We start from the raw sequence: 16,276 nt of genomic DNA, 5'->3' as shown, positions 1-16,276 counted from the left end.
GGCACGACAATCACTATTCTCTGCGTGAAACGGACGTGTTTCTTCAGAGAACAGGATCCTCATCCTGCCACAGACAATCATCGGTCCAATGAGCTCAGAATTGGCTTTCATAAGTAACCGCTCTTTTAGGAATTTGATGGTCAGAAGGCAGACCACGTCTGTTTTTGCCATACATTATTTCTAAAGAAACCAAGCTTAGATGACATACACTTACACTAAAAAAACCCACAATACTGCCTTTAAACATTGCCCTACCCCTCTTGTGCATTTTTAGAAGCCTCGGAGCACTTCTATAGTGTGCTGAAAGGTGGATTATAGAAATAAATTCGGGGGGGAAGGGGAAATTCTGAGAATCCATGAATATTTTTCATAAAATTACACCCCCTAGCTATGAAATTGGGATCGCGAAAAAATATACACTATTATGCCTTAACACCTTAAACACCCCAATGCTTTAATGATTATGCACAAACATTCGGATCCTCATAGCAGCTCGTGATAATTGTGTCTAGGGTATGGACAGAAAGACGTGGATTGCATTACGGTACCTCTGTGAAGTTTTACATTGGATAGTCTATTAAGTAGGTGAAGTGTTGAAAGGACTGTCAGTTCCTGTGTGACGGCTCATGCTTAGCACAATTTAAATGCTATTTTAATTTTTCAAGGAGAAATGAAAAAATAATTACATTCATGCGACATTTCAAATGTGTAAATGAATCTTGGGTGCGCTCACAAACGGTATTAAAATTAACCTTACAGCTCGTTATTCGCTAACATGCGGCATAGACATTTCTCCACTACAAATGAAACTCACTCAATTTGAATGCGTGGGGCTTCTGCAAATAGGTGAATAATCTTTGCATAATGTTTCCACAATGGCACAGGGAGTGCAGTAATTGGGTGAGCATTGCCCTCTAGAGATGATAAATATTAATGCACTATTCGCAGTGTCGAGCAGCGGTAAAGATTTCTCGAGTACAAAACTGACACACACCCCCACCTCCCCATTTCTTCCTTTTATTTCAACAATTAAGAAACCCAGTAAATTTGTTTCCTTTTGTGGAACCTATAATGATGCCTATACCTCCTATTTGGTCCATGACGTACAATGGGTATTACTGCTTAAGGCAACGTTAGTGACAACCAAGACATTTTCATAATAATGTATTGACTTAATAAAAACGGGGACGATGTGTCCACGTTCTCAATTATTCCACTAAACATTGCAATTTACCACTTTCGTTGCCTTCACTACGACCCATATCTTAAAGAGAAGGGCCTTGCCTGTAAGCGCTGGCAGTTCATCTGCATTGATTTAAGTAAGCAAGCGTGAATCTGCTTCTGAGACACCATACTGAAACTGGTCCAGAATTTGGTTGCACTGAATCTGTGCTGCTAAAATTATGGATTTCCAGAGGGTCGCGCAGCTAATGGGTTATGTTGGAAATACTTGTATTGTCTATGTGGAGAGGCTACATGAAGAAACCTATGTACGCGTATCTATTTTTTTACATTTACATGGTCGATTACTCGAGCCCCTTGAACACGGTGGCAACTGTCGACATAATGCCACTCCGATTGCTGGAAACCCCATACAAGCCACGTCCAGCAAGATGCGGCTGATGCCGTTCATGTCACGAAGTCCCACCCATCACCTCCCATCCAGTGGCACATGTAGGAGCAGAGGTGAGATAATTTTTACAACAATTTTCATTTTGTGAAATTCTTCAGGTAATCGATGAAATACAATATATTATTTAAGTAACTGAATCTTCTTCTTTGGTTATTTCGGTAAAGTCACGTAGAATGAGAATAAAATAACACAATAAAATTCTCACGACGTTTCGGCCACAACGCAAGCGGCCGTCTTCAGGTGAAAGATACAGAACTGTCGGGACGACAGAGCTTGTGGCCGAAACGTCGTGAGAATTTTATTGTGTTATTTTATTATTTTATTATCATTCTACGTGACTTTACCGAAAGAACCAAAGAAGATGAATCCTTGCAGTCACGAAAGCTTTAAATCTAAATTTAACTGAATCTTCTAATTTCCGACTGAAGTTCAATACTGGTCCTTCAATGCTTCAGTTTTCTAGATTGCTGGGTGCAATCTAGAATTTCCTCTGCCCAACCATCCGTGTCACGGATTCCCTAACCCCTGCTCAAGTAGAAGCTCAAAACCTTCATGTTCTCTTTTGCAAATTACTTTCTTCTCTATGAAGTGTCCTATTTAACCGCACTCTTACCATAAACATTTCTACAACTATTTTTTTGGTGCTCCCCATGATGCAAATTCCCCATATTTGTGTTACGGTGTCTTCAGATGCCGTTGCAATTCATCGTCTTCATCAATCCATTGGATGACAGCCTTCCCAAACTATTGCCATTTCTCAGTCCTACAGTTCAGATATCCACCAAACACTTGCGATGACTGCCATTATAACGTCCAATGGGATTGCAGCTGCATTTAGGTGGATATAAGAGTCGAATGGTATTGTAGTGTACTTTGGTATTGTGTTATAGAATGCTCCTATGTAATCAATACCATGGGATACACAAGGAACTATTTCAACTACGGTGCCATCACAAGAGGTCTTCACAAGAGGACTTAAAAGCCCACGATTCCTGCAAAATCCATTCACACTGTTACCAGATACTTTTAGTCGGAAACCTTTAAGGATAATACAATTACACTATGCATGGGAGATTCATCCCAATCAGCCTCGAGGCTGGGCTGGCTTTTACATTGAATAACTTTGAGTCTGGACATAAAAGTAATAAAAAAACGTGTCCAAATGATGAATGTTTGAAAAGTATTTACCCTGACATCAAGCGTCTGGTATTGTGTGATTTAATGAGTGGCAGCGTGTAACGCGTGCTTTAACTTGTAACAAGATTGTTAATGGTCCAAGTTAATGTGATCAAAGTTATGACAACCATCAGTGTCAATTTCAACGAAAACAACATCACATCTCAATTACACAATTTAATTGAACAAAATGATTCATGTCCGGATAACTGCATGAAATTACACGCCTTTATTAAAAGTGTAAAAGCAATTTTCATCGTCCATTTCTATAGTGACAGTGTATAATTACTTTCTGACAAAAACAACTGCCAGTTAAAAAGTCATCACAGATAAATCTTATTTCAAATTAATCATTCCAAATTTACATTTCATTACAACAAAGAGGTTTTTGTTCTTCTTGAACAATCACATGTATTTTATTTAAAAATATAAAGTGCTTCATTTACATATAACCCACAAATGACTTTGGTGATGTTGCATTGGCAGTGGTGCACAAGCAACATTAACAAATAACTCAATACATTCGTAAATACCACAACCTTAAAAATAAATAGAAATAGACCATGTTGCAGGCAATGGCCCTTCATAACACACATAGGCCAGATTGTTCATAGGGATTGGAGACTACATAATGCAGTCTGATGAGAATTACATTTTTTTATGTTTTCTCACGACCTGTTCTTAATATGCATATGAATAGTTACATAATTTTAGCTACTGAACAACAGATTACCCCTTCAAATAATAAACAGGTATTTTTCTTTCGATTTAAAGCTTTCGTGACTGCAGGGATTCATCTTCTTGGTTCTTGACTTTACCGAAAGAACCACGAAGAAGAACAACAGGTATTTCTTTACATTAAAAGTTAAATTATTAAATGTTGCTGGGATATTGCATTGTGGAAGCTCTAATAACCCTCTTATTTTCTTCTCAATTTGTAAGTGACAGAAAAAATGTCTACATCTGATTGGGAACATGTAGATAACATGATTGTCTCGTCAGCTAAGTGCAAAGATAACCTGAATGCCAAGTTCAACCTCCTGTCCAAGAAGAAGCCAGATCCACACATTAAAAAGTTAGACGGTGATAAGATTGTTATCAATCAGAGTAACAGCCCAATTTCCGACAGCCTAAAATCGGTTCTAGCTAAAAGTTTGAATTTCCCAGTCACCCCTAAACACATCCCAGTTGATGATATCATTGCCCGGGTCGACGTAGCCCTTAAGGGTTTGAGACACATTCCTGCAGACGTGGCAAGATTGCAAATCGCTGCAATCCTCAAAAATGCTCAGACGCCTATTAGCAACATCAGTAAGGATGAGCGCTTAGAGATTTCTCAACTAAAAAAGAGAGATGACATCATCATCCTCTCAGCCGACAAGGGCAATGCCACTGTCATCATGGACAAAACCACATACAACAACAAAATTCAAGACCTACTTAATGATGGTAGCTATACCAAAATCAATAGAGATCCCACCAACCGCCTGGTTACAAAAACCAACAATATCATCACTATTTCGACATCTTTAATGTAACCAACCAAGCGGCTTTCCTTAAAACCCTCTGCTGCTAGACCACCCAGATTTTATTACTTACCAAAAATCCATAAAGAAGGTACACCACTTCGGCCTATCGTCTCCACTATTGACTCACCCACCTACACACTGACCCGATTTCTATCTGAGACCTTACAGCCATTCACTGGTAAGACCACCTCAGCTGTACTTAACTCAGCTCGCTTGTTATTGTTAATTAAGGAAATCTCACTATATCCAGGTGATTTCCTTGTCGGTTTCGATGTAGTATCTTTGTTTACCAAAGTTCCTGTTCCTGACACCATTGCAATCATCGAAGGTTTGGTCCAACAAGGACTGAATGCTGATGTACCGACCCTGGTTAGACACTGCCTCACCAACACTTACTTCACCTGGAATGGAACAATCTATAAACAAGTTGAAGGTACCCCAATGGGTTCTCCCTTATCTACAGTTATAGCCAATATTTTAATGGAAAAAAATTGAGACAGATGCCATCCAGGCATCCACCCTACGTCCTTCCTATTGGAAGAGGTACGTAGATGACACGTTCGTCATCTGGCCACATGGCCTACCAGCTCTGGACCAATTCTTCAACCACATTAATTCCATACACCCAGCCATCAAATTCACCATGAAGGTGGAAAAGGATGGCAAGTTACCATTCATGGATGTTTTAATAAAAGAGACCAGATGGCGTAATGGAACACTCGGTCTACAGGAAAGCCACCCATACGGATGCCTACCTAAAACATGACTCCCACCACAATCCATCCCAGAATAATTTCCTCATCAAAACTCTACACCATAGAGCTCGATGTATTTCTGACCATCCCCACCTAGCCAGTGAACTGGAACACGTACACCAAGCCCTCAAGACGAATGGATATTCAGACTACACAAACCGTTGGGAAAGCTATCTACGTGGCTATACCGAAAGACCCAAATAATTTGTAAGTGAATATTGTAAAAGTAATGGTTCCATATCTTACACAGAAACAGAGAAGAAACGTGATAGCATGAATGGAGAGTTATATATCTGTAGTACACACACAGGCGTCCATTTACAGGAGACTTTTGGAGGTGTGTCACCGCAAATAAACACAATTGGCAACATTTACCTCAAATTGTAATGGAAGCTTGATTCTATTTTTTTACTATAATCTATAAAAGCAGAGAAGAATGTGTATGCATCGGATGCTTTGCTTAACAGCCCTCAATCATAATCTAAAATTGGAATATTTATCCCAATTTTTTGTTATTAATCGATACATTGTATGAGATTCCAAAGGAAAATAATCGCTGATTTCTAGCCAATGTTGGAGGAGTGAACAATGTTCTGACCAATACTCATCAGCATCATTTGTCACCTAGTCCTAAATGTTACAATCGATCTGCTGCTGCGATAACATCTCCATAACTTTTACCAAAGACCGTTTCATTCTCTCTGCAGTTAGGGTTTATATTACAGAAGTTAACTTTCTAATTTTCAAATATATGTTCATACGACAGATATTTTCTATTCACATATGGATCGCAATTATGGACATGAACGAATGACGTAAAAACATTTAAAAGTGCTTGGAACTTTAGACAAACAGGTGGAATATAGCGTAAAGACAATTTTGATCAAGAAAAGTATTTGACTTTATGCAGGAAAACATCGTTAGAAGGGATGAGATGAAGGTGGCTTAGGAAGGCATTGATTCAGCACTGCATTGAATTATAGTTCATGCTAATGATGACATATTTGGCCAGCTTTGTCATCCCTTATGCGAACCAGCCATGTCAATGTCTCATCATTAATGTCCATTCACGAAGAAAATGATCCATCTCATACCAGGTAGTACGTCGTGCACATTAATGGGGAAAATTAAATACTTTTGGTAGGCCAAACGTACAAAACCCATGGATGTGTATGATGTTTCTTCCTTGCATTAAGGCAGTGTTTTTGGCAGCTGCTTGTGCTCAGCAGGACTATAAGCTTATGTAGGCAATCGATTACTCTACCGATTATCGGTTAAATTACTCAACTAATAAAAAAACAAATTTTGATTCAAAGCTTAAAATTTAATTTTAAAAAAACAGCCGAAATAAGAATTTCAAAGGGGCCCCAAGCAAATCGGCCACAAAAAAATGCAATGCGTGCGTATCGATTAATTTGTCGATTAATCGACGACACGTAATCGACGTAGGCAAAGTAGGTGTAACAAACATCGGGTGAGTGAAACGAAAAATCGCCGGACCGGAGGGGGGGGGCCCTTGTGGGCTTATGGTAAATAATGCGGTCGTTGCCATGGTGACCCCGGCCTTGTCATTGTTCACGCCGGGCGAGAGGCCGCCATGTTGACGATCGCGTCTCTCCGCCGTTGATCCTTGGTTCCGCCCGCTCCGCGCAATCCGCACCCATCGGCCGCGTCCCGCCGTCTCCCGTCGTCCATTTCCTCTTCGCATCCAACGCCGAGAGTCCCGCGAGGCGATCGCCGCCGTCATTTTGCTCCGATCACCCCGCTAGGAGCGGGTATTTTTGAGACGCTTCGCTCGCTCCGCTCAAGGGAAACCCGGCCGTCGCCGCCATGGCGTGCGGTGCCACCCTCAAACGGCAGCTGGACTTCGAGCCGCTGCTCAGCCCTTCGTCGCAGTCGCCGAAGCGGCGGCGTTGCACGCCGCTGTCGCCGCCGTCGCCCACCTCATCGGGCAAATACCTGCAGGCCGAGCCGACGGCATCGCTCGGCGAGAGCCACAACTACCACCTCCACTCCCCCGCTGCCGCTGCCCGCCTCACCCCGGGTAAGTGGAGCTCCGGGCGGTTGGGCCTTCTAGGGGAATCCGAGGATCCATCCGCCCTGCTAGGCCTCGCTCGGTCCCGGCCTTTAATTCGCGTCGCCGGCTGTTTGTAGACTAGTTTGTCAAGTCGCTTTATAATAAAATCATCGTTATGACCGGAGAGTTTTGCCGGTGTACGTGTTTGTACGTGTTGCCGAGATGCAACCGCGCAGAAGTAATTGGACGGTACGGCCGTTTAAACAAGGGTGCGGCATTGCTATGCAAATCCTGTAAACGTGCTTTTTAGACTTAATTCACACGCTCAATTAACGTCAACCTCTTAATTTCCAACGTTTGATGAGGCGTGTGAATGTCTGTGGAACGGTAATACGGTTTTAAACGCCATGGCCGACGAAGCATTTAAATTTTAAACCCAGCCAACAAAACCCCAACATGGTGCTGCAATGATTGATTGCAACGCTAATACGGTCCCCGTCGCCTGCATTTACACCCACCACCAACCCCCCCTTTGTGCCAAGCGAATTCAACAATGATACAGAAGGACGTGCGCACGCCATGGCGGAAGGGCTGTGTAGTCAACTCGGCGTTGCACTCTTTTTGTGGTTTAAAAAATTGTTCGCAATGGTTTTTTGTTTTGTTAAAATCTGACGGCTCCCGGCGTAGACGCTGCTGGAGCCCCCACAAACAGGGGGGACCCCCCCCCCACTCCCCCTGTGTGCTCATCGTAGCCAGAGATAGACCATCTTGGAGGAAGAAGAGCTCGCTATCGGTTTATCCCATTTCCACATTTCCTCTTGGTCTTAGCCAAAGTCTTAAATGGCCGCTGGATTAGTATCGTGGCTTCTATCTCGGCAGCAGCAATAACAATGCGGTTGTTGAGTCTCCTTGTGAATTTTAAAATGGCTGTGTGGCTTTGATAGTGCCACCAACCCCCGTCGTGTTCACAAAAGATTTGGCCTTGCCAAGTCTTTGTTGTTAACATTTCAAAGAAGTATTTTCACACCCGATTAGCGCGACTCAATTTAAACCTATAAACGCCCGATTGTAAGGGCGTGATTTAAGCTTCTGAGTTGGCGTCAGTATATGCAAAATAATGCACCAGAAATAGTATATACTTTTCGTCCAGAGCAACAATAGATTGTACTCAAGCCTACGTGGCAATATTCCTTATTTGGGGCTGGATACGCGCTCATTGAAAAATGGACCTTCACTTTTAACCTTTTGAAATGTTACAAGCGTCATTATAGACCTGACGTTGAGTTCCGTTGGCAGGAGCAGTCTTAAATTTAAGTTTGTCTGTGGCAAGACAGGGCGCGAAGATGTGTTTTTTCCATTAAAGCCCTTTCTCTGCTCGTATGATTGTGCAGTTCTGATGCGTGTTATGAAATGGCAATAAGCAGCAGATGCCACGAAATAGGGTGTGGAGTTAAGATGTGCCAGTGAGGAAACACTAAATTGTGGTGGGCCCTGTTCTCTTGGAACAATCATTTAGTTTGAGCGCTCGTTTTATCTCTACATACCAACACGTATTTTTTAAGATTAATACGCAGGCAGAAATATAATGTAGCTCCGGATACCCAAAGGTGGAAATGTAAATCTGTCGTAATGAAGTACATGCCACACTGTAGGAAGCCCTCTTTATGGGACTGTTTCCTTGAAATGGGTCGCATTACTCGACAGTATGTTGCAATTTGATGTGGCTTAGGGAATGATAAGCTAAGAAATAACATTCATCGCAACGTTTGTAAAAATGTAGCATGTGCTCAAAAGGATTTAAACAGCGCTTCTTGTTGTTGGCTTTTGAAAGGGATCTGCACAATGTCTGCTGGAATGTTTTATGGGCTGGGTCCCAAGTTGCCTTGTATTGGTGAAGTCATAATGTTTCACGAGCTATCGCTGTGGCTCTGTATGCTTTAGAAATTCTGAGTCCAAATGAAAGGTATATAAAAAAGAAAATATTTTGACAACACGGCACCCATTTTGAGTGTGCTTGTGTGTAGTGAATGATTAAACCCGTGGCTGCTCAATATTCTATCCCCCTCCTTTTCACCGGGGTTTGTATACACTGAAAGCAGAGCCTCTGTATGTATTAGCACTGCCGCTCTATGATATTTATACAAGCATACAAAGCATACAGAAAGGGCTGGGTGGTGTGGAATAGCCTTGCACACATTTTATATTTAACTTTTTAATCAGTAGTCTAAAAAAGGAGAGGTTTGTGGATTCCACACTATTGATAGGCACTCGTGCTGATGCTGTACCTTAATTAAACCAGACACGTAAAGTTAGCCAAAACAACTCTGGCTATCCCTCAACCCGTACCTGCACTGCCACTCCCCCATGTCGCATTACAGTGCATATCAAATGAGTCGCCATAGCAGCCAGTGATTGCTGCCGTGACAAATCGTGTGGTGTACAATGCAGCCCATTACTATTGTTGGAGCTCTGATGATGTTTGGCTGTCAGTTTTTCTCAGTGTTATTATTTAGTTAATATGACTGCTGTGAAGCTGGGCTCGTTTCTTTTCCCGTTCTATAAACGTCGAGTGAGATTTTTGGTAAGCAGCTGGATGAGCTCCTGATGGTAATTCTTTATGCCACAGGCTTCGAGCATTAGAACGAAATACATGCCCATGTGTGCCTGGCAGCATAGATGCAGAGTGGTGTGACATCACAGCGTGAGCTGGCTGGCCTTGATTGTAAATTTGGCTTTCTACAAAATGTCGCATTCTTGCACATCACTGCATTGGACTGCTTCTGGTGCGTCTGGTGTGCAGAGCAAGTGTTGGCCAACCTGAAGCAGGAGTACTCGCGCATGCAGCGGCGCCTGCAAGTGGACGGGCCACCCGATGCACACGCTGGAGACAGCGCCTCCATGCAGAGCGGCCCCGCCTCTCCCAGTATGAGCCACGGCCAGTGCCACGCCGTTTGTGCCCCCAAATAAACCCCCCTCCTTGCCCTGGGATCGACGCTGGTTCCGCAGTGCGGAGCATACTCAGCCAGTCCCAGCGCTGGCTGCGGCATTGTCCATCAAGCACCTTGTAACGATTGCAAGCCTCTCCTGCAAGCTTGCTTTAAGTCTGTCAGCAGTAGTGAGCATTCGCATGCTGGCTCCAATTCACTCTGCTTTGTGGAATTTAAATTTAACCCTCCAAATATTACACACTACTCTATGTACGATGCCTTTCCCATACAAACCCATATTAAGGCTTCCTGGCATGCCAGCCATTTGACATGGCAGCATATACTCGTACTCTCCCCACCCTTGCTTTGCACGTCAGATGGTATGATGAAATTGTGGTATGTCTGAACTTGAGACGAAATACAAAAGAGCATCAGCCTCATATTGAAAAGCCACAGCAGCTGAGCCTATTAAGTTAATGCATGCATCCACACTCCAGCCAGTTTTATGGCATGCTCTTAAAATTGTATTTTGAAATGTTATGTGAAAACCATCAGCCTTACAAGGAGTTATCTGCAATTACCATCAATTTCGCAATGCAAGCGTGATGGTGAGAGGTGATGTGCTGTGCACTCTAGTAGACTGATAAAATGTTGATGTAATTTGGTATTTTACGGAGTGCTGTATACAATGAAGGCAGAAGCTTTGGGAACAAGAACTGGCTTTAATATTTGCATGGAAATAAGAGCATATTACAGCTGGCACTTCACTGTTTCAATAAAAAAAAAATATATATCGATTTGTCACAAGTTCCAAAGATTAAATTTCATGCTTAATTGCGTTTAGATTTGAAATGCATATAATTCAATTATGCGTGTTATACCGGCCCCAGTCCATGATTACACTTGTACTTGCGAGTAATGGGGTGTTATATTGTGAGGCTGACATTGAAATGATTTTTCTTTCTCCGTACGCTAGCGAGCGTTAGTGGAGACGGTGGGCGACGTGAGCAGCCTCTGTTCACACTGCGCCAGGTGGGGCTCATCTGCGACGGGCTGCTGCGCGAGCGGGAGGTGCACATCCGCCAGGAGTACGACCAGATATTGTCCACCAAGCTCGCCGGTAATTCATGGCACTCCGCACCAGGGATAGCGGCCCATTTCCAATTGTCTTTTATGGTCTTTTAATGTTTTATTTTTGGTTGTTACGGTGCGTCTGTGGTTGGCATGACTGACGTTTTGTTGACATGCTGGGAGTACCTAAATAAACTCCCAGCATGTGGAGCGAAACGTTGGGATATCATGCTGAATAATACGCGTTGCCATTGTGTATGTGCTTGTTTTATTTCAGAGCAATACGAGGGGTTTGTGAAGTTCACCCAGGACCAGATTATGCGGAAGTATGGGGAACGACCAGCCAGCTGTAAGCCCTGCTAGACAGATTAAGCCATCTTATGTACTTTGTGCTATTTTATCAAGTAATTTTAAGATTAAAAAAATTCCTGATTCATACTTTCATTGGATTTTAAACGTTAAGATTAATATTACCATTGTTAGGTTTGGAATAAGCATTTTATTAGTACCATAATTGTTGTAAATTATTTGTCATTTCTGAACCACCCTTATTTTGGTTTAATATTGGCTCAAAACAGCATCGCACAATTTCTTACAATGGCATGATGCAATTTTTACACGACACTTCCAGAAGAGTTATACTGCCCGAAAGAGGCTGAACCAACCCACCCCATTGTGAGATGTCACACATACATTCCAAGCAGATGTATGTTTAACATTCTTTTCCTCTGCTCCACAGATGTCTCCTGAAGATGCCAGGCTGCAGTTGTTCTGCTGCAAGTCGAGATGCCTGACTTGTGTAGAGGCCCACCCAAAACAGTCAAAACAGTGCAAAGGGATCAGTGCGTAACACTGCGTTGTGGAAGCTGACCCTGCCTTCATCAGAACTAGCAAAAGTATCCGTGATATTGCTGTTCATAAGAATTGTAACTAACACTGACTTCCGAGCTTTACTTTGCCTTTTGGTCGATAGCTGTTATTATTTTTTAAATTGGGGAATGCAGGCAAGATATTTTGCAAACAGACATTAAGTGTGAAGATGGTTTGTGGAGCAAGTGTTAACTATTTGTATTGGAATAGCAGGGTTGAGAAATATGTGGGTAATCAAAGATTCTCACAAAGTAAAGGGTTTACAAGTAACGTGTGAATGGGATACAGGCGCCTTGGAGTTGTGGTTTGTAAATACAGCCAGGGAAAGCATAAAGGGTGGATTTCATTACAGGCTTATACATCTACCCAGCCTTGATTTAGAATTCTAGCAATCAGCAGGTTTTCACAAGGAAAACCTACATGTGTTAGAAGTTTTATGTCATGGAAATCTGGGATGGGTATTGGTCCCAGTGTACTTTGTTTGAAAACTGGTCTATGGGAAGGATATGGTGTTTGCAATATGAAAGAATTCAGGGTTGGAGAGAAAAATGTGCATTTTATGCCTGTTGCTTTTCAATTGCACCCTTTAAAGGACCTTGATGTGAATTTGCAAGCAAATTATCAATATTTAGATGGAAATATAACATTGGGGTAATGTATACAACTACACCCTAATGGCCAGTTAAGTGAAGTGACATTTCCAAATGTTCCATACTCTTTGGTGCTATTGGGTAAAGTCACGTAGGTAAAAAAAAAAATAACAATCACGACGTTTCGGCCACAACACAAGTGGCCTTCATCAGGTGAAGGGATCAGGCTGTCTCGACAGCGCTGGAGTGAAACAGCCACGCTCAGACCGCAGACCTTTAAGCTGTGTGCGAGCAAACAAGGTGTCCTGACAAAGAAATTAGCATAAAAAATAGCATTTGATTGGCTGATTTTAGAAAAGAGGTGGTGTACGTGCCGGTGGACTTGCCGTTTGGCGCGGGGGGGGGGGGAGTTTACCTATTGATGGTGTGAAAAGGGAATTTATAAGAGCTGCGAAAGTTTGGGGTACCACTACTTGGAAAATATACTGTACCATTGAAATTAGTTTAATGTTTAGTTCGATTTAGAACATCTTTCCAATGGTTGCTTAATTTGAAACCATCTTCTCGGTTGAAATTGTGTTTGTAGATCTGAATTGCCTCGTGAACAAATCTCTGATAAAAACCCGTGGGTTTGCAAAGAACCTTGGTATCGGAGAATATTAAATCGTCATTAATCAGAGTAGCACCCCGATTTCGGACAATCTGAAAACAGTACTGGCTAGGGGACTGAATTTTGCTGTCACCCCAAAACACATACCAGTAGATGATATCATCTCTCAGGTCGATGTAGCCCTCAAAGGCGTAGGACACATCCAAGCAGACGTTGCGAGAGCTGAAATAGCCACTATTCTTAAGAATGCTAAGAAACCCATTAGTAACAGCAAAAATGAACGCTCTGAACTCGCGAATTTAAAAAACAAGTGATATAGTCATCCTCTCAGCCGATAAAGGCAATGCTACTGTTATTATGGATAAAGAGTCATACAACAAAATCCAGAATCTGCTCAACGATGGAAGTTACTCAAAAATAAATGACCCTACCAGTAGCCTAGCGATAACCAACAAGATCATCACAAGTTCGACCTCCCTAATCGACCCAACTAAACGTCCCTCCCTAAAACCTTCTGCTGCAAGACCCCCTAGATTCTATGGTCTTCCCAAGATTCATAAAGAAGGCACGCCACTACGACCCATCGTATCCACGATCAACTCCCCTACCTATAGACTAGCCCGTTTTCTGTCAAGATACCTTGCTGCCTTTCACTGGCAAGACCGCCTCAGCAGTACTTAACTCGGCCCAATTGGTCTCTATGGTCAAAGACGTTGTACTGTCCCCTGACGATATCCTTGTCAGCTTCGATGTGGTCTCTTTGTTCACCAAGGTCCCAGTACCTGATACCATTGAAATAATTGAAAATTTGGTCCAACATGGACTAGACCCCGACACACCTGCACTGGTTAGGCACTGCCTCAACAATACCTACTTTACTTGGAATGGCTCCTTCTACAAACAATGAGGGTACCCCCATGGGATCCCCCTTGTCACCAGTGATGGCCAATATTTTCATGGAGAATTTGAATCAGACGCCATCCAGACTTCCACCCTCAGACCTTCCCTGTGGAAGAGATATGTGGATGACACTTTCGTCATTTGGCCACATGGCCTCCCAGCTCTGAACCTTTTCCTACACCACATCAATTCCAGACATCCCGCCATCAAATTCACCATGGAAGTGGAGAAAGATGGCAAGCTACCATTCTTAGATGTTCTGTTTGAGAGGAGACCTGATGGCTCATTGGGGCATTCTGTCTACAGGAAACCCACCCACACAGATTCCTACTTGAAACCTGATTCCCACCACCACCCAGCCCAAAAGAATTATCAAAACTTTATACCATAGGGCTCATTGCATTTCGAACCAACACCACCTGACCAGTGAATTAAAACATGTACACCTGGCCCTCAAAAGGAATGGTTACTCTGACCGTACCATCCGCCAAGCTGTTTCTCCCTCCATACAGAAACAACCACTTGATACTCTGGTCAAAACCATCACACTACCATATATAGCAGGCGTTACTAAAACGAATTTCCAAAATTCTAAACACAAGATCCAGGTCCGGTTCAATACAGTACACAATTCGTGATCTGATCCCATCCGTGAAGGATGTCATTCCTGACTTACAGTACCCCGGGGTTTACAAATTGAGTTGTACCTGCGGTGATTGCTATATCGGGGAGACAAAGCAACATGTCTCTGACCGAATTCGAGAGCACAAATCAGATTTGAAACACGGCAAAACGAATTCTTCTGCCGTGGCTGTTCACTGTTACAACGCTGTGGGTGATCACGATATAATTTTCTCCGATACCAAGGTTATTTGCAAACCCACGGGTTTTTATCAGAGATTTGTTCACGAGGCAATTCAGATCTACAAACACAGACACAATTTCAACCGAGATGGTTTCAAATTAAGCAACCATTGGAAAGATGTTCTAAATCGAACTAAACATTAAACTAATTTCAATGGTACAGTATATTTTTCAAGTAGTGGTACCCGAAACTTTCGCAGCTCTTATAAATTCCCTTTTCACACCATCAATAGGTAAACTCCCCCCCCCCCCCCCCCGCGACAAACGGCAAGTCCACCGGCACGTACACCACCTCTTTTCTAAAATCGGCCAATCAAATGCTAATTTCTTTGTCAGGACGCCTTGTTTGCTCGCACACAGCTTAAAGGTCCGCGGTCTGAGCGTGGCTGTGTTTCACTCCAGCGCTGTCCTCGAGATGGCCTGATCCCTTCACCTGATGAAGGCCGCTTGTGTTGTGGCCGAAACGTGATTTTTGTTTTATTTTTTTACCTACGTGACTTTACCCAATAGAACCAAAGAGTATTTCCAAATGTCTCTGGCTTGGAGTTGCCCTGGTTGGTGCTTTATTGACTTCATGCAAGTCGCATGATCTTTGTGCCTGCTCCAGGTACAGGACCCAGACTTGTTAATTTGGCTGGTGGGGTTTGAGTTTTGTTGACTTGGAGAACACGTTCAAATTTTGCCAAACCGCCTTACCCACACAAGTGCAACCTCGCCAACTAAAACGTATAACCTAAATGACCGTGTTTCACACTTCTCAAGATGACTGGTGTTAACGTTCACTTGCAAACGCATGGCACAATTTGATTACTTACTATTGCAAGCATATTGATTTCACTTGCTGTGCATTGTATAAATCTTAAAGAGCTGCTGTCAATTGCTTAGCATGTACAGACATTGCTTTAAGATGTTGCACTGACTGCGTTGCCTGTTCTTTTTAACGTATGAGGTTTGGGAACTTCTTTGCTGTTTTTCTTTTTGTTGTGTTGACTCGTTTTATTTCTTGGGTTCTAGACCCATAGATTTAGTATGGTTTGAGACAATTCCAGTAAATGTTAGTACAAAACAACTAGTGCACCTGTAACAATGCCTTTGTACTGTACATAGGACTGCCAGTTAATGTGCGCATATGAAACATACCGTAATAAAGTTACCTTACACCATCCTTATTCTCTGAGCCCAAGTTTTATGTCCAGCAACAAGGCGTACCTGTGAGAATGTGGGGTTGCTTTTCACAAGCATTCTATTCCACCCTGCGAATGTAGTTTTGTATTCCCAACATGGAAGTGTTCTGTTTGACTTTTCTGATGACATGGGTCGCAGTATACTGATTT

The 16,276-nt window shown here is 42.7% G+C and overlaps 1 protein-coding gene across 2 annotated transcripts; it reads left to right on the top strand.

Annotated features, from left to right (window-relative positions):
* Window positions 1-6,618: 6,618 nt before the first annotated feature.
* On the top strand, window positions 6,619-16,107 carry AKIRIN2 (akirin 2). Of its 2 annotated transcripts, XR_004404585.2 has the most exons (6): window positions 6,619-7,137; window positions 9,911-10,033; window positions 11,014-11,157; window positions 11,386-11,457; window positions 11,848-12,684; window positions 15,461-16,107. XR_004404585.2 is itself a non-coding variant. In XM_032973594.2 (5 exons), the coding sequence occupies exons 1-5, from the start codon at window positions 6,924-6,926 to the stop codon at window positions 11,856-11,858; spliced, it is 564 nt and encodes a 187-aa protein (XP_032829485.1). In that variant the 5' UTR covers window positions 6,619-6,923; the 3' UTR covers window positions 11,859-16,107. The 2 variants fall into 2 exon arrangements, 1 of the variants encoding a protein (XP_032829485.1); XM_032973594.2 differs by having other exon boundaries at window positions 11,848-16,107.
* Window positions 16,108-16,276: the final 169 nt, after the last annotated feature.

The sequence above is a fragment of the Petromyzon marinus genome, chromosome 51, assembly GCF_048934315.1.
Source record: "Petromyzon marinus isolate PM22_M1 ecotype Great Lakes invasive population chromosome 51, UKy_Petmar_22M1.pri1.0, whole genome shotgun sequence".
NCBI classification, from domain to species: Eukaryota; Metazoa; Chordata; class Hyperoartia; order Petromyzontiformes; family Petromyzontidae; genus Petromyzon; species Petromyzon marinus.
Note: the sequence above shows the minus strand (reverse complement) of the source record. Positions and strands in the feature narration are given on the sequence as shown.

Coding starts and splice junctions, on each gene's coding strand:
- AKIRIN2 (XM_032973594.2), top strand. CDS start 6,924: ATGGCGTGCGGTGCCACCCTCAAACGGCAGCTGGACTTCGAGCCGCTG. Junction 7,138..9,910: donor CGCTGCCCGCCTCACCCCGG/GTAAGTGGAGCT, acceptor TCTGGTGTGCAG/AGCAAGTGTTGGCCAACCTG. Junction 10,034..11,013: donor GAGCGGCCCCGCCTCTCCCA/GTATGAGCCACG, acceptor TCCGTACGCTAG/CGAGCGTTAGTGGAGACGGT.